The sequence below is a fragment of the Odocoileus virginianus genome, chromosome 33, assembly GCF_023699985.2.
Source record: "Odocoileus virginianus isolate 20LAN1187 ecotype Illinois chromosome 33, Ovbor_1.2, whole genome shotgun sequence".
NCBI classification, from domain to species: domain Eukaryota; kingdom Metazoa; phylum Chordata; class Mammalia; order Artiodactyla; family Cervidae; genus Odocoileus; species Odocoileus virginianus.
Genome location: NC_069706.1, coordinates 34,067,947 through 34,089,977, shown reverse-complemented (window position 1 = coordinate 34,089,977; position 22,031 = coordinate 34,067,947). Strand labels below are relative to the sequence as shown.

Genomic DNA, 22,031 nt, shown 5'->3' with positions numbered 1-22,031 from the left:
GGCTGCTTCGTAAGAAATCCGGCCGTCCTGAAGCTGCCATGCTGTGAGGAAGCCCACTGTGTGCAGGTCCTTCCGTTGACAGGTCCAGGTGAGCAAGCCTTCAAGCCATCCCAGCCCAGGCTTCCATCATAGGAGTGAAGCTGCTTCCTGATGATTCCAAACCCCAGACATCAAGTCACCCTCACCCATTTGAGTCTTCCTGGCTGTGTCCTCAACATCTTGGAGCAGACACTGGCCATCTCTGCTCTAAATTCCTGACCTACAGGATCCATGTGTATAATAAAATGGTTTATGCCTTTGAGCCTTGGGATGGTTGATTAGACAGCAGTAGTAACTGGGACATCAGCGATTCAGTCTACTGGCTGCTGTCTCTTTGGCCTAGATTAATTATCTTATTCTCAGGCAGGGAAACTTTCCTGGATCCTAACCTTTCTGTTTTCCTCTCCGCCAAGAAGTGCACTCAAGAAAGAAAGGGAATTTCCTGGTGATCCAGTGGTTAGGGCTCGGTGCTTTCACTCTGCTGGGCCCCAGGTTCAATCCCTGGTTAGGGAACTAAGATCCCACAGGTGCACGGTGTGACCAAAAAAAAGACATGACTATTTCTTGACTGAGGAACACCTCCTATGCTTCACTGTGATCTCCTGCTTCAGATTTCCTGTCAGATTGCTGCTGAGTCAGCACAGTCTCCTTGGTCTATTTCCTAAGTGTACTGACTTTGATTCATATTTTGTTGTTCCACATGGTGTAAGATTGGTCTACTCTGACACATTCAAGTCTTCCTCTGCTGGCCTTGATAGGATCCCAGGGGCCTCCTCATGCTGACTGGCTCTACAAGTCATTTATTGATCTTTTCTAGGAAGGATCTCCAGACCCTCATTTAAAACCATAATTCCTCAAGGAAAATCTTGAGCAGTTTTTGCCAGCTTCCTATGTACTAGTGGAGACTTGGTCCCCACCTTGGGAAACACCTGGGTCTTTGGGAAATCCCTGGTGGCTCAGATGGTAAAGAATCTGCCTGCAATTGGAAGACCTGGGTTCGATCCCTGGGTCAGAAAGATCCCCTGGGGAAGGAAATGGCTACACATGCCAGTATTCTTGCCTGGGAAATCCCCTGGGACAGAGGAGTCTGGTGGGCTACAGTCCATGGGGCCGCAAATAGACACAACTGAGCGACTAACACTTTTACTTCACTATACTGCTAATTATTAGTGCCGCTTACAAGGTTGGACACATCACTTTGCCTCTCCGATTCTGTTACAGCCGCCTCCCAGAAATCGGAGGACTAGAGACTGTACCAGGCCCAGTGCCTGGTGTTCGGTGAGTGCTCAGCTATTGACATCATTGCCCAAGACCTAAGCAGTTTGTTGTTGAGCTTTTTCATAGCCAGTTCCTCAGAAATCAGAGGCTTCTTGGAATAAGCAGCTGTAGCACCTTGCCCATTACATGGTAACTAGCTGTCTGTATTTCTGTCTGCTCCCAGCCTGTGAGTTCTCTGAGGGCAAGGACCAGATCTTGCTTCTGTAGCTTCTAGCAAAGAAGGAAATAATGTTAAAAAGTAGTTCGACAGCCCTTTATAGCCATATGACCCTGCTTGATGGACAAAGAAACCAAAACTTAAACCCATGGTCATATGAAGGCACACAGTCAAGGCTCGAGTGTGAAACTTGGCTCAGGTTGGTTTTCCTGAAACGGGGAAGGGGTGAGAAGAGGCAGATCAGCATCACGTGGCCCAGGGCCTGTCCAGTAGGTTGTTACACTGAGGGCCTGCGTGAAACCCGATTCCCAGTGTCTGTGTTTCTGTACAGTCCCTTCCACGTGGACTTTGGACTTGGCCTGGGGACAGCCACAAATGGTATGAAAGCAGAGTGTGGGTGGGAAGGAGCAGGGAGGGAATAGCATGGAAAGCATGTGTTCTGGGTGGAACCCAGTAGGAAGCCCTGATTCAAATGTGTGTGTCCACGTGAGCAGTCCAGCTTGCTGGGAGACCACAGATATATGGGGGAATAGTAAGAAATGGGGATAGAAAGGCAAGCTAGGGACTTCCCTGGTGGTTCAGAGGTTAATAATCTGTCTGCCAATGCTGGGGACGAAGGTTCAATCCCTGGTCGGGGAACTAACATCCCACATGCCAAAGGGCAATTAAGGTGGTGTGCCACAGCTGGAGAGGAGCCAACTTGCTGCAATAAAGAGCCCACGAGTGTGGAGTGTGGCAACTAAGACACGATGCAGCCAGATTAAATCTTTTAAAAAGTTGACCTACAGGTTGGATGCATGAGACAAGTGCTCGGGCCTGGTGCACTGGGAAGACCCAGAGGGATTGGGTGGAGAGGGAGGTGGGAGGGGGGACCGGGATGGGGAATACGTGTAAATCCATGGCTAATTCATTTCAATATATGACAAAAACCACTGCAATGTTGTAAAGTAATTAGCCTCCAACTAATAAAAATAAATGGAAAAAAAAAAAAGTTGGGCTAGGGCCAGGCAGTGTGTCAAGGCGTGATTGTCTTTGTTTTGCCTTTTTCCTGATGCACCAGGGTGCTGCCAGGGCAGGATGACGAATAGGGAGAAATGGGAACTGGGTCACAAAGCTCACTTAGGGGGATTCTCTAACATTAGAGTCTGGAGATGAGGGCTGGACCCAGTACCAGGCGGGACAAGGGGGAGAACTAGGTGGAAGTGGAAAGCTCTATGAAGGGAGAATTGATAGGATTTGGCTGCCAGCTGAGGGGAGGTTGTGAAGAGGAAGTGAAGGGAGCAGCCAGAGAGGACTGAGGTGGTCAGTCTGTGAGACTCAAGAGTTTGGCCTGGCAGAAACTGTGATTTGGGGGGAAAGTGATGAATTCACCCAGCCTGGTGACAACACTCGAGGGCTGCACGACCCCTGAAGCTCAGGAGAGAGGGCCCAGTTAGAATGCAGGTGTGGGAAGTCTCTACATCCCAGGAGAAAGTCAGTACAGGTGAGCAGATGGGACCAAAGGAAGGTCAAGAGCCACGCCACCGCCAAGGGACTCATTTCTGTACGCAGCACGACAGGGGATGGGTGCCAGGGTAGACCCTGCTCTCTGCTCCTAACACTGGATGCCAGGCTTCTTTCCCTCAGCCTCAGTTTCCTGCCTCAAGTGTGTACCGGCTCTGCTCAGTGCTGGCTGGGCCTGTGCCAAGCATGCCCATGGCCCTGTAGCCGCGTCTGAGCTGGATACCATTCAGTCACACACACACACCACCAATACACAGGCCTCTGAACAGACCTCCAGTGCCTTTTCTGGAAGTTACTGAACCATCCCCAGAAAAACGTACTTGCTCCAGGCCTGGCTGACTTGACACCATTTCAAAGGGCTTGTCAAATTTCTGATATCCACTCTCAGGTCCAGGTAAGGAAACTCTAGACCAATCATCTCCTCATATAGCAGTGAGAAAGGTCCAGAGTAAAAAGAGTGACTTGTTATCAATCTGCCCAGAGGGTATCTCTGCTATCCCGGTCCTTATCTGCTCCTTATTGGGTGTTATCAGTAGTTGTGAGAATGCCACACTCTACAAACTACTTGCAACTCCTTTCCTCCTTTGCCAGATGGGACAGTCCAAAGGCAGTGGACAGGTGACAGCCTGGGGTCCAGGAACTGAAGTGACCCTGGGTGCTGCCTCAGCCACCCCTCGCTGGGTCAACTGCCTCATGACACCTTCAACCCCTCAACAGTTCACAAGTTTATTTATGCATGAATTTATACAGACTGCAAACACTCAGGGACGCCTCCCCCTGCATAACGGCCCAGAACCTAGACTCAGAGGTTAAGAGGGGCCCAGTCTCAGAGGCCAGAGATGAGTTCTCAGGAGGCTGGTTCTTGGCCGCGGAGGATCCAGAGAACCGGAGGAAAGAGGCGTGGCCAGGGCGGAGCTCCGGTGGGAAGGCGGGGCCTGATGCCAGAGCTGGGTGTGGCTTCCGGGCAGGGGGCGGAGCCTGAAGCGCGGCTCGGCCCTGAACTTGATAACCTGGAGCAGGGGCCCGCGCCCGCAGCCCCGGTATTCCGGGGACCCCTCTCCACTGGGGGCAGTGGGAAGGGAATGGGTCCACAGGCCCGGCCGTCTACACATAGGCGTTCTTCCCGTACTTGCCAAAGCTGCTGTCGCCCTCTTCATCCGAGGCTGCGGCGGGCAGGCGGGCAGCGAGGCTGGCGGCCGGTATCACGGGGGCCTTGTAGGGAAGCTGGGCGCTGGCGGGGGAGAGAACCCGGGTCAGAGGGAGGTGCGGCGCTCACCCCGCGCTCCGCCCTCGCGGCATGCCCCCCACTTACCCGGCGGCGGGGTCCCAGTCCCGAGAGCAGCAGCAGTTGGAGAAGAGGCAGATGCCGCCCAGGATGGAGAGCAGGCAGGCGCTCCAGCCCAGGTAGAGGGCAGGGCCCAGCTCGTACCTGGGGACGAGGACGATAAGCAGGCGGCGCTAGCTCGGGAATCACACCGAGACCCACCCGCCGTCCCCCACACTCACTTGGTTCCAGCGTACAAGGGGTCGAAGAAGTCCCTGGTGATGTTGAAGGCGTACCAGGAGACGGCCACCATCCCGCAGATACCTGGGGGAGGAACCGGAGAACCCAGCTAGGCCTGGCGGAGGAAGGGGCGGCCCAGAGAAAGGACATGGGCATCAAGTCCAAGAGCAAGCTTCATCGGATCCCTTTCATTTCCCCTCGCCAGCTCCTCACTTCTGTTTCCTGCGTCAACTGCAGGCTACTCCATCCAATACCCGGGACAGACTGCAGCCCCCCTTTCTTGTCTAGTCTCCCACTCTGCTCCTCAGCCCATTCCCACTGTTTATCCCACACCTGCCCTGTCCCTCCTACCTCTAGTGCCTGGACCACAGTCTCCGCACTAGGAATCTGCTCACCAGCTCCTGCCCATTCTCGAAAGCCCAAACAGTTTTCCCTGATCAGCCTGCCTGCTGTGACTCCCCTTTCCTGGGCCGCCCAGAGCCCTCGGTGCGGTGCCAGCTCCTCACGGCTTGGTTCATGAAGGCCTGAAGCCTGCCAGGCCCCTGGACTATAGGTCCAGCCTGGCCGCCCCCGGGGGCCGCGTCTTCCAGTAAGCCACCTGGCTTCTCTGAGCCTGTGTCCACATCTGGAGAACAGGACAAGACCTGCCCTACCTCACAGGCGTGTTGAGGGGATGTGCACAGACATGTTTTGCAAATTGAAAAGGGATGGCAAGTCTTGTGGTACTGTTATTGTGCACCGTGTGTGCGTGCATGTGTGCAGTGTCCTAGCTCTGATCTTCCCAGCCAGACTGTAAGCTCTGGAAGGCAGAAACTCTCACCTTTGGATTCCCTCCCATACCTCGCTCATGCCTGGTTCCTAGTGCAGGCTCAAGAAACATTGCTGATGGACTGATTTATAGCCAAGGGATTTGGTGAGTATGGGTGAGGGTGGGGTAAGCAGGGAGAGCAGACAGGTGTCAATGCAAAGGGGAAGGTGAGGCAACCATGGGGTCTGGGTTGCCCACCCCACCCCCACTGCAGTACCACCCCCGCCCGCTGCAGAGCAGGGTCCGCCCATCACTTGCCCCAGTTACCAGCCAGGATGTGTAGGGCTCCTGCGGCGGCTGCCAGCTTGGTTTTCCTGGAGAGCTCCAGGCCCCCAATGTTCGTGCAGCGCAGCCCCACCATGCCTAGGAAGAGGCCCAGGAAGCCCAGGAGGATGGCGGTGATCATGAGCGCCCGGCAGGCCTGGATGTACCCTGGGGAGGTGGGGCGCAGCCATGGGTCCCAGAGCCGGCCCTTTCCCCTCCGTCTGCTCTCCAGCCTATGACAGAGTCAGCCTCTGATGTAACCTGCTCGGGTCTCAGTCTCTACAAGCCCTCAAGCCCTCTCTTTCCCCTTCGGGCCCCATCCAATCTGAGGGGGTCAGGCTGAGGGGTCAACCCCCTCCTTCCCAGGAGCTCACCTCCGCACCTCTCGACCTTCCATGTGCACTTTGCCTCTACGTCTGTTACAAGGCTTCTGCTCAGCGCCACTTACACACTTTGGCCAATAATGCTTTGTCCTGGGGGCCATACTCTGCATTGCAGGATTTTTTTTTTTTTTAAATTTTTAGCCACACTACTTGGCGTGCAGGATATTCGTTCCCCGACCAGGGATCGAACCTGGTGACCCCCTGCAGTGGAAGCATGGAACCTCAACCACTGGACCACCAGGGAAGTCCCTGCATTGTAGGGTATTTAGTAGCATCCTTGGCCTTTGCCCATTAGACATCAATTAACAGTCTCCCCAGACAGGGCAATCAAAATCTCTAGACATTGTCAAAAAACTACCATTAGTTGAGAACCGCCATGCTCTGCTGGGTATTACAGACAGTACACTCTGTGAGCACCCCTCCCCTCCCTCCACCTACTAGGTCCCATTTAGCACAGTGCCGGACATCCTGAACCGAGCCTCTTCCTGGAGTGACCGATAGGGGGCAGCAGTGGCAGCTTCTAATCTGGAAGGTGGGATACCTGGGCCTAGGACCTGTGCAAGTCAAGTCTAGCTCATATGCTCCTTCCTCAAAGCCGAAGGAAACGGCAGCTCCCTTTCTGGGCCCCCTTTCTCCTCGTCGGTCCTCGACAGTTGCCAAGCGCTCCCAAGGACCTTGCACCCCTTCTCTGGGTGGGGCAGCGCCACCTGTGTTTAAGGGGAAAGGCTGGGCCCCTGCCAGGAAGATGTGAAGTGGCCCAGAGTTGGGGGGCAGGGAGGAGGGGCAAAGTTCCCTGGGAGCATTTTCTCCTTTCCCATCACTTCCTCTGCAGTTCCCCCAGCCTCTCCCCCTACTTATCCATCCATCCACCCCACCCAGCCACCCATCCCCACCTGGGCAGACCAGCTCCGGATCCCCAGGGAGCTCTTGTAGATAAGGAGACATTACTGAAGGGCCATAAGCAGCTGGGTGGCTGTAGCACGAATAAGTAACAGGACCCCTCCCAGGACCAGAACTAGCCTGGGAATGAAGTATTCACTGGCTCTGAATTCCAGCCCCCCGACCACCTGGGTGGCTCAGGGCAGGTCACCATGCAGTTTTCTTGCTTCTGGAAGATGCGGTTACTAATACTGCCAATAGTGGGGCTGTAAACAGCACTGAAATGGTGCACGCGAAGCACTAATGATGCCTGGAACCTCAGCCGTATCCCTGGCCAGCTGCGTGCTCTCTGCCCTCCCCGCTCGGCAGCAGTCCCAGTGGGGCCCCTCACACCACACTGCTGAGTGGCTGCAGCCAATGTCCCTCGTGCCCACCCAGCATTCTGGTATCCGATTCTGGTGTCTGACCCAGCTTGTACTCAGCTTTCATAGAAGTTTTTTATTTTTTTGGGGGGGGGTGGTGTCCTGGATGGGATGAGAGCATGAAGCCCCTCCCCTGTAGCTGCCTCAGGAGACCCTGGGAATAGTAGGGGCAGGGGAGACCCACCCAGACTCCCTAGCGGCTCATAGCATCTCTGATACTTGGGGAGGCAGTTTCCTGGTGTGCTGGCCTCAGCGCCTTCCCCTGCCACCCGGCCCCTGCAGCTGGGGGACCTGGAAGGGCACGACGGCTCCAGCAGCCCCCAGTGAGGGCACGGGAGCTGCAGCGCACTGGGTTCCTGGTCGTCCCCTCGTGGCCTGGCAAGGGGCCGACTGAAGGACTCCCCGGGTCGGGGAGTGATGGGTACAGCTCAGAGCATGAGCTCCAGCCACCAGGGAGGACCTTTTGGGGCCAAAAGAGCTGTAGGCTCCAGCCCACTAACAACCCCAAACAGATACGCACACACACCCCTGACTACAGTGGGTACTGAGCATGCAAGAGGACTCCATTTAAAACAGCCTTCTAGAGCTCGTCATGGCAGTTAGGTCAATGCCCCCGTGGAAGCCTGGTGCAGTTACTGAGACTTCTAAGTATATCATCCTCCAGGAATCCAAGATGGGGTTTCCTCTTCTCCCCATGAGCCCCAGCACTCTCACCCCAAAACTATAGTGCTCAATTTGATAGAGTGAACGTAGATGCCAACCTCGCATTAACATTCTGCACATTTCATCTCACATAATCCTCACGACCACCAGGTGAACCGGTGCTATTCTGACCCAAATTTTAACAGATGGGTCAAATGAAGCTCATTTTATCAGGCCTGAGGCACGGAGCAGGTCCACGGCAGGTGCTGGGGCCGGCACTCTAGGCCCGGTGCCTGAACTTGTAGCCACAAAGACAGAGGGTCATGTTAGGGCAGGGGGCCACGTGTGGTGCGGCCTCTGCCGCAGTTCCAGACAGAGAGAAGCCCCCAGCACTCCTGGCTGCAGGAAGCAGGTCTCCTCACTGCGTCTGGCTGCCCTCATCTGTACGGCAACCAAGGTCCGAGCACAGGCAGCGCCCACCCTCCCCGGGGTCTCTCCAGCCTCCCGCCTCCCTCTGCTCCCTTCGGCCCTCCCCAGCCCGTACCGGAGAGGGCCAGCATGGACGGGAACTCCCAGCAGTTGTGGACTCCCATGGAGTCGGTGGCACAGCTGTACCAGAGGTTCTCGAAGATGGTGTTGGTGGTGATGACGTTCCCGTGCACGGTGGACACTCTCCAGCTGCTGTGCGCCAGGGTCACCCCCAGCGTCAGCAGCCCCACGGCTGTGAGGAAGAAGCCAAAGTTCTCCACAGCCACCGGCATGGTGGGACACAGGCCCCGAGGGGAGCCTGGGGCCCCAGAGACGGGGAGGGGCTGGGCCCCGGGGCAACCTGAGGGGGCTGTGGCCAAGGAGGGCGGTCCAGGCAGGCGAGGGAGAGAGAGGGAGGCAGGCCGCAGCCTCGGCCTCTTCCGTGGCCCAGGTCCGTCTCCGGTTTGTCTCCTGCCCTCTCCCCGGGTCTCTTCGCTTCCCTGCAGGTCCGTCAGAGGAATGAGCCAAGAGCGCACGGCAGCTGTTGACGAGGAGATGGAGGGAATAAACCAAACGGGCCAAAAGTCCACCCCCTCCCCCCTGGCCTCTGGGCTGCCCTGGGCTCCCCGCCCCTCGAGGGTGGGGGGAGAGGACTTACCGGGGAGTGACTAACGGACACGCAAAGGAGGGGCTCCCATGGGAGGCGCTGGGAGCCAAGGGAAGCGTCGGCTTCTGACTCAGCTTTCGTCGGGGGCCAGAGAATGGAGTAAGAGGGGCAAGCAAAGAGGAAGCGGCTGAGAGGCAGGAGACCGAGACTGAACACAGAGGGCCCCTGCACCTTTCAGTGGGGAAGGAGCTGGGGAGCTGAGCCGCCCTCTCTGAATGCTGGTGAGAACAGCTCAAGAAACTCAAAGACGTTGGGGTTGAGTCTCCAAGGAAGAGTAAGGTTGAATGAGGGAATGGGCAATCTGGGGGAACCCATGGCTCTGGAATCCAACCAACCGGAATTCAAACCAGGTCCTATCCTTTACCAAAGCGGCACGGGCATGAAGTCGGAGCCCCTTGAGCTTGTTTCTGTTTCCATGAACTAGAACTATTACTCCTCACTCCGTAGGCAGATCAAAGCTCCTTACAAGTATGAACTGCTCAGTACCTGGTGAATGCCCTGGGTGTCCAAGGCCCAGGTTGAGGCCACCGGGGTTGTTCTCCAAACTTCCAACTTCCTGAACTTGAATTTCTCCCCTTGTTGGGTTGATCTTTGACTCTCGGCAAAAAGCTTGATCTTGCTGCCAAAGGGGCCCTAAGTAGGGTAAATCACAAGCCCAGGACGTGATCCTCTGATAATGTAAGCAGCTCAGAGTTATCAGAACTGTCACCGGCTCTACTAATTATGACAGACTAGAAACCTCCGCGTCTCCACCCCAAGCCAATGCTGAGCACCTGTCCAGGCAGAGAGTCTCATTTCCCACCCTGAGGCCACAGCCGGGACAGCTCCGGTTCTCTTCTGGCGAGGGTGGCTGTGGATCAGTTCTAAGGGGCCCATTCTACACCCAGGCAGTCACACGGGACATCACTGTGTGGAGGTGTAATCCCCATCCTCCTCCCTGAGCCAGGCTCCTCCATGCTGCCCACAGGTGCCTCCTCCCCTGTCCCCCCAGCGGGGGTAAGGAATGAGAGGTATGAAGTGAAGCAAGACAGGCCCAGGCTGAGCCTGGCACAGGGCAACGGGTGTGGGGCCAAGTGGACTGGGTAGAGACTGGGTCCCGACCTTCCTTCTACAACTGGGATGTCCTGGGTTCCTGACCTCTTCCATGACCTCTGCCAACTCCATGCCAAATGCCCATTTCCTCCCCTCGCACCAGCCCCCCTCCCTTAAGGAGAGGGACAGGGAGGAGGGAGGACGTGGAGGACAAAGGGAGGGAAGGGTGGAGGTTTTGGAGGAAACTGAGTGGGGGCCTCCCTGGTGTGGAAAAATCCACGCACTGAGAGGCAGCTGAGTGGGTCAGAGGAGACATAAATTCTTGCCTGTTCCTTTAGCTCTGCCCTTCCCGCCTCTGGTCACTGTTTTTGTCAGGATTCTAAGGCTGTGCAAAGGCCACATCCCTATGCTGCCTGCCACTGCTCAAGGACATGGCTAGTTGTGGGGGAAGGAAGGAAGGGTGTGGGATCTGGGCAGCTTGGCAGACAAAGAACCCCACAGCAGCCTCTGGGGTAGGAGTAGGAGGGCGCAGAGCAGGAATGGCCCACGTGTGACCCCTGTCAGCTTAGCCTTATATTCCATTTTCTGATCTCCCGGGCCCAACCAAACCCACCCCTTTCTCAACATGGACACAAGAGGTTCCCAAGCCCAAGTCCAATTTTATTTACACTCATTGCAAAGCACATGATTTGGGGATAGGTGACAGGTCTCGGGGAGAGGAGGGTGACAGCCACAGGGGACAGGGATGGGGTGCAGGAGAAGAAATGGATGGCCAGGGGAGTGGGCCGCTCTTCCAGTGTCCTCCACGGGCTCCCACATGTCCCTGCACAGACGCAGGGATGCCGTCTCCTTCAGGATTTGGACTTGGACACAGCAAGTCCGATGAGTCCAGCCAGTCCCGCCACGCCCAGGGCCATGCCTCCAACGATGGCCATGCCCACTAGTCCATCTGGGGAGAGGAAGAGGGAGACTGTCACGAGGACAAACCCAGTCCCTGCGGCGACCTGGCTACCACCTCACGGCCTGCTGCTCCTTGGCAGAAGACACGCCTCTTTCCCTGGAGTCCTGGGGTGAGAGGCCCTGAGGGCCGGGGAAAGAAGAGGGCTGGAGAAGGAACTGCCCGGAGGGCATCATCTGAAGAGAGCCCAGAGGGCCCAGGCATGGGGTACAGAAGAAGAGTTAACAGAGTGGAAAGGGAACCTGGGGATGCCGGGGGCCAAGGAAACATGAGGGCAGGGAGTGGAGGGAGGCGGCAGGGCAGAGAGGACGGCCTTCACCTTTCTTCATGGCCTTGTCAATGAGCCGTTCCAATTCTTTGGCCTGGTTGTTCTGCGGCTCTGTCTGCAGCAGCCCTCGCACATACTTTAGGGCCTTTTCATATTCCTGCACTCAGGGAAAACAACACACGCCCCCTCAGAATTCCATCCCTCCGCCTGCCCATCAGAGGGGCCTTCTCTCTGCTGGCCCTGGGGCTCCTCCCTCGACCTCCACCCACTCCCTCGCTCCAGCCCCACCCAGAGGAGTAGAGTCCACAAACCACCCCAACTGTGTGGGGGTGATAAGCTGAAGGAGATAACAGCCCAAGGCTTGGGGCTGCACCCCAGTGCTGACATCACTTTGCTCCCCACACCCTCAGCACCCTGATCCTCTGTCTCTCGCCTTCCTTCAGTGTCCTGGCCTGCTTTCACCTTGCACCTCTGTACCCAACACCACCCCCTGCCGAGCGCCTCTCTGGCCTGGGCTCTACCCTGGAGGAGAGAGATGAGCGGGTGCTTGGCCACCCAGGTGGGGTGGAGGGGGAGAAGGAAGTACTCTGCTTTACCTTGAGTCGGTAGTTCCCCACGGCCAGGTAGAAGACGTAATCCCGCTGCTCCTCTTTGCTCCCTTTGGGCAGCAGCTCTGGGGAGTCGGGGGGAAGGAAAAGGGTGAAAACCCCTTCTCTTCTTTCTTAGTGCCTATGTCCCAGACACCCCCTCCACTCCCTACATTCACTGTCCCGAGCCTCCACTTCAGCTCCAGTCATTCTGGGCTTTCTAGCCAGAGCCGTGGGGCAGCATGAACCCCAGCCAACACTGAGGTGTATGCAGCCCCCATATCAATACTCCAGTCAACTCTGGTTCATTCAAGTGAACTAAAAGCAAATCAGGGCACTGGACAAGCCAAAGGCATCTCTACTCCAATTGCTTGCTGCCCAGACGAGTGTTCAAAATAAGTTTTCACTCCTTCTCCTTTTAAAAAAACAGCTCCAAACTCGCCTTCAACTACCCCTCCCTGAAAGATCCCACATAACTTTCTAAGTTCAGTGACTCCCCATAAGGTTACGTGTTCAGCTGTACTCTGTGCACTAGAATTTGTTGCTAAGTGGGCAGGTGTTTATACAGCTTCCCAAGCATCTGTCTCCTCAACTGGACTGGCATGTTTAGAGACCACTTCTGCAGCTGTGTCCTATTTCTCAGGAAACCTGAGAAATACACAAATGGAAGCTGAGATGATTTGCATTCATGAAGATTCTTACTTTTATGGATTTACAATAGGTATCCTTGGGTAGTATAGTGATTGTTTATACACCAGTACTTGACCAAGAGAAAAGGGGTACAGAGAAATTTAAAGGTCAAGTATTGTGGCCTCTGACAAATGCTGACCTATCCAAAGTTAATGGAAAACAGGATTCTGATCAAAAAAACACCATCTGCTCACAGGTTTTGAGGACTGTCTTCTGGACTTCTACCTGACTCCCCCCAAAGGTTTTCAACAACAGCTGCTAAATAAGCAACATGGTGAGGTGTGGGGGCAAAGACGTGACTGGGACACACGAAGACAAGAGCTTCTGGTCCCATTTCAGCCATTTATTAACCACCTGTCTGACCTGAGACGAGTCACTTTCCTTCTGTCTAGACGACCAGATCAGTAAAGTCCCACGGGGACTGACATGCTATGACTGTCTGGCAAAACACCAATGAGGTAGCAAGTAGCCAAAAGCACAGTGGGAGAAGTCAGACTAAGTATAGCCCTTTCTTGCAGTGAGTTTACTGGAAGATAACTGTGAGGTGATTGTACTCTGAGATCCCATGTTGAAAAAGGATCCCCACACTGGAGATGGAGGGAGCAAACGGGCCAATGGTGGCAGAGGACAACGATGGCAAGTTGGGAAGGAGCGAGTTGGGGATTCAGCCAAGCACCTCACCCTCCAGCAGAGCAAGGCCTTTACGGATGTCGTCGTTGTACTTGCTTCGCACCAGGCACCAGGCATATTCAAACTGCGTGCTCTTGGACACAGAGCCTGCTGCCTTCTCAGACTGAAATTTCCTTTCAAATTTCTGCCGCAGGAGAGGAGAGGAGTCATTTAGAAATGAAGGGGGCAAGCTGAACTCTAGCAGGACCTGGGTGTCCCTGTTATCCATCTTCTCCTTTGCCACATCCCCCGTTCGGGTCTTGGGGTACCCGACCATGGGGTACCCCAGGTTCTGCAATCTTCATCTCTGGGACCCAGGCATTCTGCTTCTTAGTGCCGGGTCGTCTCCTTTGTCTCCTTGGACCTCCCCTCTCTGCTTCCCTCCCCCTAGTGGTGCCGAGTGGAGATGCCACCTGGTGGCGGCTCCAGGCACCGCTCCCGGAGCAGCTGACCCCGAGAGGCTGGCTTGAACAGTAAACAGGCTGTCAGAACAGCTCAACAACAGTTCAGCCCACGCGGCCCCTCGTCGGAGACTGCTTCTCTCAGCCCCACCCTGCCTAGTCTGGACCCTATCTTATCTGAAAGAAAAAACGGTAATAAAAACCGTGCCTACTTCTTGTTAGAGTTACAAAGATTGAGACCTTCCCTACAAGGGACTTAGCGCTGTGCCGGATTGAGTAATATGTGAAACTTTACGGTGGTCGCTGTGTTCCCCCGCCACTGAAGGAGCACTTAAAATCAAGTGCCCGCATCCTGACCTCGAGCTTCTGACAGAACCTAGCATCCGTCAGACTCCAGGCCCCGAGTCTGAGGCGTGGTGGCATAGGAAACTACAACTCCCATTAGCCTCTGGGGCAAGGTGGACCCTCTGGGAAAGAGCCGAACGCTGCTGGGGCTGCCGGGAGCCGTAGTTCGGCTTCTCTACCCAAAATTGATGCTGGGAGGAGAGTTTGGCCCCTACCCGACTCTCCTCAGGGCCCGCCCCTCCGAACCTTCCTTTTCCCTCCCTCGGAGCCGGGCCTCACCAGCAGGTCCTCCACAGACACCAACTCGTTCAGGACGGCCTCCATGGCCGCCGGCCCCGCAGTTCTCACAATTCAGACGCTACAGCGCCACTTTCTCCATGGCCCACTGAACAGGGGCGGAGAGCCACTTCCGGTGCCCGGCGGAAGCGGGACCGCCCTCCCCTACGCAGAGCCAATCGCTTCCCGTAGCCATCGCCGAACCCGCCTCCGCCTACCGCCGCCGCGGCGCGCACCTGGGCTCAGTGATGCGCATGCTCCAACAGGCCCCTCTCCCTCACCACGGCCCGCAGGCCGCGCACAGCGCCTGGCTAGTCCTGAAGTTGGTCTTCCTGGTTACTGCAAGTGCCTCTGTCTACAGAGGCTGCCTCAGTAAAGTACGAGACTATGTCTTGATGGTTAGCCCACAGACTGAAAACAGCGGAGAGAGAAGGTGGGGATCTGGGCATGGATCCCGTAATTTTAGGATCTAGTCTAACCCTCTCTTTTCCTCCCTTCCGCACCGCCCCCCCCCCCTCCAACTCCCTGCTCCCAGATATCTAGGACCCTAGGGACTACGTGACTTTTTAGTGCCTGCAAGAAAATCATAACTAGCACCAGGGTTTCCAGGGCCCGGGCGGACTTAAAATGCAAGAGCAAAGAAAACTATAACTGTCAACCGTAAGCCAGAGACTGGAATGCATACTAATGCGAGATGCTATTAATGGGAATTTAAAGAAAAGCTGTTGCCTCAGCTTGCACAGAAGGTCCAATATTTTAAATATCATTTAATAAAGCATCCTCTGGGTGTACTCACGGGGGAAAGGCCTTCTATGTGGGGTCATGGGCAATAAGGAGCTTGGAAGTGAGAAGCAACAAAACGTGGAAAGGGGAAATGCTGCATGCTACTCTGGCATCTGTGTTCTGTGCAGTGAAGGGCAGGTAGTGACTTTCAAATTCTCTTTACCTTGACCCACAGTGCTCCAGCACACGTGTGAATATAAGTTCCCTGAGGGCAGAAACTGTATCTTGTTTATCTGTCCATCTCTAGCTCTGAGCACAAGGTAAATGAAATGTTCAAGAAATATTTGTTGAATTGTTAGGAAATAATAGTAATGACCACAGTGCAAATGCAGGGGGTTACCATTCAAACACCTTTCACATTTGCAAACCCCTTGAATCTTTTTTCCTCATAATAGCCTTGTGAGTTAAGGTAGGAAGTTATTCTTTTCTACTTGGCTTGGACAATTGATACAAGCTCAGTAAACTTTAAGAGAAACCTCATTTAGGGAACTGGTTCCATAATAGTCAAGGAGAAAAATTTACGTTCCTTCAAAGATGTACTGAGTGCCTAAGTTTGGCTGGGCATTGGGGTGAGCAGAGAGGGTAAAAAGGTGTACATAATATGAAGCAGATGAGTGAAAATAGGGCTGAACACTAAGGGCAAGTAGGACTTATCTTCCTTTCAAGGCAGGGAATTAAGAAAGGCAAAAGTCCACTATTTCTATCAGGATGTTACTTTCCTTGGGTGGTCTGCTACCCCTCATCCATGTTTGTATCTGTTGCAGCTCTTGGTACAGGCCTGGTGTGTGGCAAAAGCTCCATCAGGGTTTGTTAAATGTAATTTGTGGAGGGAAAAAGAATGTGTTACATGGCTCAATTCTGTGCCAATGAAGAGATCTTAAGTTTGTTTCTTAGGTCTAGTAAGCATAGCCATCCACCCTGGATTATAGGGATAAGAAGTAGTGCCTGTTCATTTACTTCCAAATTACATTTCTCTGTCTTTTTCAAAAACATCTACTTCTGCTTTATTGACTACACCAAAGCGTTTGACTGTGTAGATCACAACAAACTGTGGAAAAGTCTTAAAAGATAGGAATACCAGGTCACCTGACCTGCCTCCTGAGAAATCTGTATGTAGGTCAAGAAGCAACAGTTAGAACTGGACATGGAACAACAGACTGGTTCCAAATCAGGAAAGGAGTATGTCAAGGCTGTATAATGTCACTCTGCTTATTTAACTTATACGCAGAGTACATCATGCGAAATGCCGGGCTGGATAAAGCACAAGCTGGAATCAGGATTGCTAGGAGAAATATCAATAACCTCAGATATGCAGATGACATCACCCTTATGGCAGAAAGCGAAAAACTAAAGAGCCTCCTGATGAAAGAGGAGAGTGAGAAAGTTGGCTTAAAACTCAACATTCAGAAAACAAAGATCATGGCATCCAGTCCCATCACTTCATGGCAAATAGATGGGGAAACAGTGAGAGACTTTATTTTTGAGGGGGCTCCAAAATCACTGCAGATGGTGACTGCAGCCATGAAATTAAAAGATGTTTGCTCCCTGAAAGAAAAGCTATAACCAACCTGGACAGCATATTAAAAAGCAGAGACATTACTTCACCAACAAAGGTCCAGCTAGTCAAAGCTATGATTTTTCCAGTAGTCATGTATGGATGTGAGAGTTGGACTATAAACAAAGCTGAGTGCCGAAGAATTGATGCTTTTGAACTGTGGTGTTGGAGAAAACTCTTGAGATTTTCTTGGACTGCAAGGAGATCCAATCAGTCAGTCCTAAAAGAAATCAGTCCTGAATATTCATTGGAAGGACTGATGCTGAAGCTGAAACTCCAATACTTTGGCCACCTGATGCGAAGAACTGACTCAATGGAAAGGACCCTGATGCTGAGAAAGACTGAAGGCAGGAGAAGGGGACGAAAGAGGATGAGATGGTTGGATGGCATCACTGATTCGATGGACAGGAGTTTGAGTAAGCTCTGGGAGTTGGTGATGGACAGGGAAGCCTGGCGTGCTGCAGTCCATGGGGTCACAAAGAGTGGGATACGACTGAGCGACTGATCTTTTTCAATAGCATCCAAATGCAAACTGTTGTCACTTTGGAGTAGTCAGAGGGACCTTATAAAAATACAACTCTCAGTTTATCTGAAACCCTTTAATAGCTTCTCATTGCTGTTAGAACAAAGGCCAAAACCTTGCAGCAAAGCCCAGAAGGTTCTCTGTAGTCTGGTCTGGCTCCTGCTCTGCACCATCTCTCCTTCACTGCAGCCTGTCTGTACACCATCCCCACAGGCCTTCTTTCAGTTCTGCAACCCCTAGTGGCTACAGGCCCTCTGTACATGCAGTCCCTGCTATCTATCTAGAACATCTCTCCCCACCCCTGCCCCCAGCTTTGCTTATATGACTCATTCATTCATTTATCATTTAGTTCATTCAACAAATACTTATTGAGCACCTGTTATGTGCCAGGCACTGTTTTAAGTATTTGGGATCAGCACTGAATAAAGTTCTGTTCTCACAGAACTTGCACTTTAGTGGGGAAAACAGAAAAAATAATCAAGTAAATAACTAAAAACACAATAATGGCAGGAGTTTATAAAGTGCTGTGAAAACAAGAAAAGCAGGGGAAAGGGACTGTGAGAGAAGAGGATGCTGGTGGAGGAGAGCTCAAAGCAGCCCATTGTGGAGAAGTGACACCTGGACAGAGTACTGAAGTAGCCATGTAGGTGAATGGGGAGAATGTTCCAGGGAGACGGAACGGCAAGAGTCAAAGCCTTAAGGAAGGGACACATAAGAGTTGTTTAGAAAATAAGGGCAGAGAGGTAGTCAGGGGCAGATCGTGGGGGCCTTGTAGACTATGGTAAGGAATCTGGACTTTATGTGACAAGTGATGGGAAGGCATTGGAGGGTTTTGGGCAGCAGAGTGAAATGATCCAGCATACAGCAATACCTCTGGTGGCTACTGGCGTGGCCCAGGCAAGAGACAGTGGTGACCTGGTCTACAGCAGCAGCAGTGGAGGTGAAGGAGTTCAGGATATGTGGTCAGAAAGTATGGTCGGCAAGAACCATCAGCAGATGGACTAGATGTGAGAGAGGACGGTAGGGTGACACATAGGTTTGTGCCCTGACTGACCTGGTGAATTCCTACTGACCCTCAGTTCTAAGCTCTAAGACTCCTCCTTAGGGAAGGCCTTCCCTGGCATCCAGATTAGGAGGGCTCCTGTTGAGAGGCTGAGCACTACCCATCCTGCATTTTCAGAATATAAAACTGTAACCCGCTCCTTCTTTTCTTAGTTAGCCCTGTGTTTTTGTGAACCACATGAGTATTGGTTTGGGTGTGGTAATAACATCTTCCAGGAGCCAAAGCCTATTCTGCTATTGTCTCTTTTATTCCCCACATTAAGGAAGGCTCACATGTGACCTGGGTCCAAAAATCACACCCAGAAGGTAAGAGTTCTGTTTGATCCATGAGGAAACTGAGACTCAAAAAGCTTAATTCATCTCCTGAAGGTCACAGAGCTAGAAGTGGAGGAGCTAGGATTTAAACCTGAGTCCTGCATCAGCGTCAGAGACGAGGAGTCAGTTAAAGAATAAACAGACAGAAAGGATACGATGAGTTTGTAAGTATGCTCCAGTTTTTATCTTTAAAAAATTTAAGTGTAAATTTGTCTTTTTTTTTTGTTTTGCACAGTAGAGGACTTCCCTTAAGCAGCAGATGAATGAGGAAGGAGCAATTCAGATTAATTCAAAATGAAAACAGGCAAACAGGATTGCGGCAAAGCAATCCCATTACCCGCACCTCCCCCCCCAGTTTTTTTAGTAAAATACAGTAAAATTAAAAAACAAAACCCCCCAAACCACCACCAGTGCTGCTGAGATTGTTGTAAAACTGACTTCTGTCTCTTGGCAAGTGGCCTGTATTTTTAGTTCAGACTATGTGTTACTTTCTAATTATACACTTGTGTGATTTGCTGATGAATGCTACCCTCCTGTACTAGACTGGAAGCTACAGGAGGGCAGGGTCTGTCTGTTTTGCTCATTTTATGCCATAGAACTCAGAGCCTCTATCAGTAGATACTCAATTAGTACTAATAATTGTTGCATAAATGGTTATTGCAGTTGCTATGATTAACTTTTTGGAAGAGAAACCAGTCAATATATAGCAACAGCTATATTATTTGACTAGTAATCTCCTTCTGTGGGGGAAAAAAGTATTCAACAAAAGCCAAAAAAAAGAAAGGAAAGACAAGGCATGAAGATATTCATTCCGGCATATCTCTGAAGATAAACAACTAAATCACCAAGGAATGGTTTTATTAAATGATGTTACATCAATATTATGTTACATCAATATAAAAATAAACAGCCTTAAAGTCAGTCATCTGGATTCTAGGCTGATGATATTTAAAACAAATAAAAAACGTATGACCTTCTCAAATTCAGTCCTGTGAGTGGGCAGAAAGGAAACTGACATTTTTTGTTGGTGGAACCAAAACCTAGAATTGGTACTTGGTGGCTGAGGCCCTCCTTTGATGACACCAGAAATTGGAGCCTGTTTCGGACTTCTGCCCTACAGCATCTTGTCAGGTCAGCCCAGAAGTTCTCAGCAAACACCCACCAAACAGGATCTCACTATTATTTTTTAAAAGTTAACAGGAGATCAAACCAGTCAATCCTAAAGGAAATCAACCCTGCATATTCATTGGAAAGACTGATGCTGAAGCTCCAATACTTTGGCCACCTGATGCGAGGAGCCAACTCACTGGAAAAGAGCCTGATGCTGGGAAGGATTGAGGGCAGGAGGGGAAGGGGTGACGGAGGATGAGATGGTTGGATGGCATCACCGACTCAATGGACATGAGTTTGAGCAAACTCCGAGGGATACTGGAAGACAGGGAAGTCTGGCGTGCTGCAGTCCACGGGGTCGCAAAGAGTCGGACACGACTTAATGACCGAACAACAACAATCTATTATTTATTTGGCTGCGCCAGGTCTTAGTTTTGGCATGCGGAATCTAGTTCCCTGACCAGGGATGGAACGTGGGCCCCCTGCATGGGAGCGCGGAGTCTTAGTCAGTGGACCACCAGGGAAGTCCCAAGGGTTCCACTGTTCCTGTTCTGATCTTCAGTGACCAGTCTCCTCTACTTCCCACTTTCATCTACTGTTTAATTAGACAGGAAGTCCTGTCAACCCCCAACTGATTCATTCATCCATCCAACAAAACATTTCTTAAGGGTCTGCTGTGTTCCAGGCACCCTTATAAGTGCTGGGTAAGAGAAATGAACTAAACAGACATAAATCCTTCTCCCATGGAAGTCAATCTTAGCAGAAGAGAAAAGACAACTAAGGAATAAATACATAATATCAGGCCACGGCTGCCTCCATTCTGTCCTCATACTCTTTAGGCCTTCACGTGTTTTCCTCTTTCAACCCAGTCTGGCTGCTAGCTGCATTTTATTTTATTTTTGCCAGCTGCATTTTAAAGTGCAGATCAGGCCCCACATCTCCTGATTAAAATACCGTCTAGGCTACTCAGGACATGGTTGAAATTTCTTATGATGCATACAAAGCCCTTCAGGATCGCCTTTGCTTACCTCTCCAGCTTCGTCTCCAGGCACCCATGCGCCCTGCACACGGAGAGTTTTCATGACGGCCACCTTTCTTCCACTCGGAATGCTCTCCAACCAGAGCTCTCCATCCACCAAACATCTGAGTCCCTGCGTGGCCGGCAACTAACTGCTAGGCTCAGGGCCGTTACCCTCCGGGGCAGCTCTTATCACCCAGTACCACAGCCCTTTATGTGGACCGGGACCGTGTCTTGTTTATCTCTCTGCCAAAGGGCAGACACCCAAGAATTGTTCGTGGGGTGAATGAGAGAGTAACGGCAGGCATTCTTTAAAAAAAAAAAACGCTAAGAACTTCGGCAACATCTGCACTTCCGGGTAGCGGCTCGGTCGGCCCCGGAGGTAAGGGTGACCCCCAGGGTCTGCTCTAGGAGGAGGGCTCGGTGACCCGGAGGACCCGGGAAGACTCGAGCGGGAAGAGCGCGCAGTCTGGGTCTGGGCAGTCTCCGCCCTCTGGAAGGAGGCGGAGCCGAGACGAGCCCTGGGCGGGGCGCGGAGGCCCCGCTGGCCAATTAACGTGAGCATCTTCGCGGGAGGGGCGGGGTGCGGTGTGACTGAGAGGCGGAAGGGCGGTGCCGAGGCCTGGGATTCCCGAATCTCAGTTCTTGCCCTTGTGGTCCGGGGTGAGAGGGGTTCTCCTTGCTAATCCTTAAACCAGAGACGCTCTCTGTAAATGAAAATTTATCTGTTGCCTCCTTTAGAGTCTGTCTCGCATCTATGTGATGAGGGCGCACAACGTGCCCAGGAATCACCTGGAATCTTGTTAAGTGCAGAGTTGGTTCAGTAGGTCTACGGTGAGGCCCGAGATGTTGTGTTCCTAATTAGCTCCGAGAGGACACCGATGCTGTGCCTTCTCTAACACACTTTGAGGAGCTAAGGTGTGAAACAGTGGTTCTTAAAGGTGGTCCCCGGACTAGCAGCTTGGACATCACCTGAGAATTGTTTAGAAATGCACATTATTGAGCCCGGCTCCACACCTGCGTAGCAATCTGGGATTGGGGCCCCGGCAGTCGGCTGTTTTTACAAGCCCTGTGGGTGATTCTGGTGCGCAGTGCTCCCTGAACTTTGAGAACCACTGAACAACAACAACAAAATTGAGCCTCATTTCTCTACAGACTGTGACTGTGTTAGCTTGCTTTATCTTGTTAAGTTTCTTCAGCCGAAAACTCAGGGTGAAAATACTGGTGCCTTCCTAATGAATCTCTTAGGAGGAAACGTGAGAATGACTGTAAAGCACTTGGCACACATAATAAACATTTTATAACGGTTATGAGAACATTAGTGTGAGGGGACAGAAAAAGACTTTAAAAGGAATGAGGGATGGGGGGAGATCTAAGCATACGCAGAAATGATTTTATTCTTGCAGGCCACTAAAGCGGAAAAGA

The 22,031-nt window shown here is 52.4% G+C and overlaps 2 protein-coding genes across 5 annotated transcripts; both read right to left on the bottom strand.

The window, feature by feature from the left end:
• Positions 1-3,689: 3,689 nt before the first annotated feature.
• Positions 3,690-8,733, bottom strand: CLDN15 (claudin 15). Of its 2 annotated transcripts, none has more exons than XM_020876133.2 (5): positions 8,424-8,733; positions 5,557-5,721; positions 4,484-4,565; positions 4,290-4,406; positions 3,690-4,208 (listed from the first exon to the last, which is right to left on the bottom strand). In XM_020876133.2, exons 1-5 carry the CDS (start codon positions 8,638-8,640, stop codon positions 4,082-4,084), a joined length of 708 nt encoding a protein of 235 aa, XP_020731792.1. In that variant the 5' UTR covers positions 8,641-8,733; the 3' UTR covers positions 3,690-4,081. The 2 variants fall into 2 exon arrangements, with proteins under 2 accessions (XP_020731792.1, XP_020731794.1); XM_020876135.2 differs by having other exon boundaries at positions 5,557-5,652.
• A 1,952-nt stretch (positions 8,734-10,685) lies between these two features.
• FIS1 (fission, mitochondrial 1) lies at positions 10,686-21,053 on the bottom strand. Of its 3 annotated transcripts, none has more exons than XM_020876142.2 (5): positions 20,617-21,053; positions 13,231-13,363; positions 11,869-11,945; positions 11,324-11,429; positions 10,686-10,995 (listed from the first exon to the last, which is right to left on the bottom strand). In XM_020876142.2, exons 1-5 carry the CDS (start codon positions 20,668-20,670, stop codon positions 10,898-10,900), a joined length of 468 nt encoding a protein of 155 aa, XP_020731801.1. In that variant the 5' UTR covers positions 20,671-21,053; the 3' UTR covers positions 10,686-10,897. The 3 variants fall into 3 exon arrangements, with proteins under 3 accessions (XP_020731801.1, XP_020731809.1, XP_020731816.1); XM_020876150.2 differs by lacking the exon at positions 20,617-21,053 and adding an exon at positions 14,244-14,388; XM_020876157.2 differs by lacking the exon at positions 13,231-13,363.
• Between the last annotated feature and the right edge of the window lie 978 nt (positions 21,054-22,031).

Bases quoted from the DNA above. Each gene is read 5' to 3' on its own strand.
- CLDN15 (XM_020876133.2), bottom strand. From the start codon at position 8,640: ATGCCGGTGGCTGTGGAGAACTTTGGCTTCTTCCTCACAGCCGTGGGG. The intron at 5,722-8,423 runs GTACGGGCTGGG...CCACCTCCCCAG, and splicing joins GTCCATGCTGGCCCTCTCCG to GGTACATCCAGGCCTGCCGG. The intron at 4,407-4,483 runs GTGAGTGTGGGG...CCTCGTCCCCAG, and splicing joins CCCTTGTACGCTGGAACCAA to GTACGAGCTGGGCCCTGCCC.
- FIS1 (XM_020876142.2), bottom strand. From the start codon at position 20,670: ATGAAAACTCTCCGTGTGCAGGGCGCATGGGTGCCTGGAGACGAAGCT. The intron at 11,946-13,230 runs GTGAGGTGCTTG...CCGACTCCCCAG, and splicing joins AGGCCTTGCTCTGCTGGAGG to AGCTGCTGCCCAAAGGGAGC. The intron at 11,430-11,868 runs GTAAAGCAGAGT...CCCTGAGTGCAG, and splicing joins TGGGGAACTACCGACTCAAG to GAATATGAAAAGGCCCTAAA.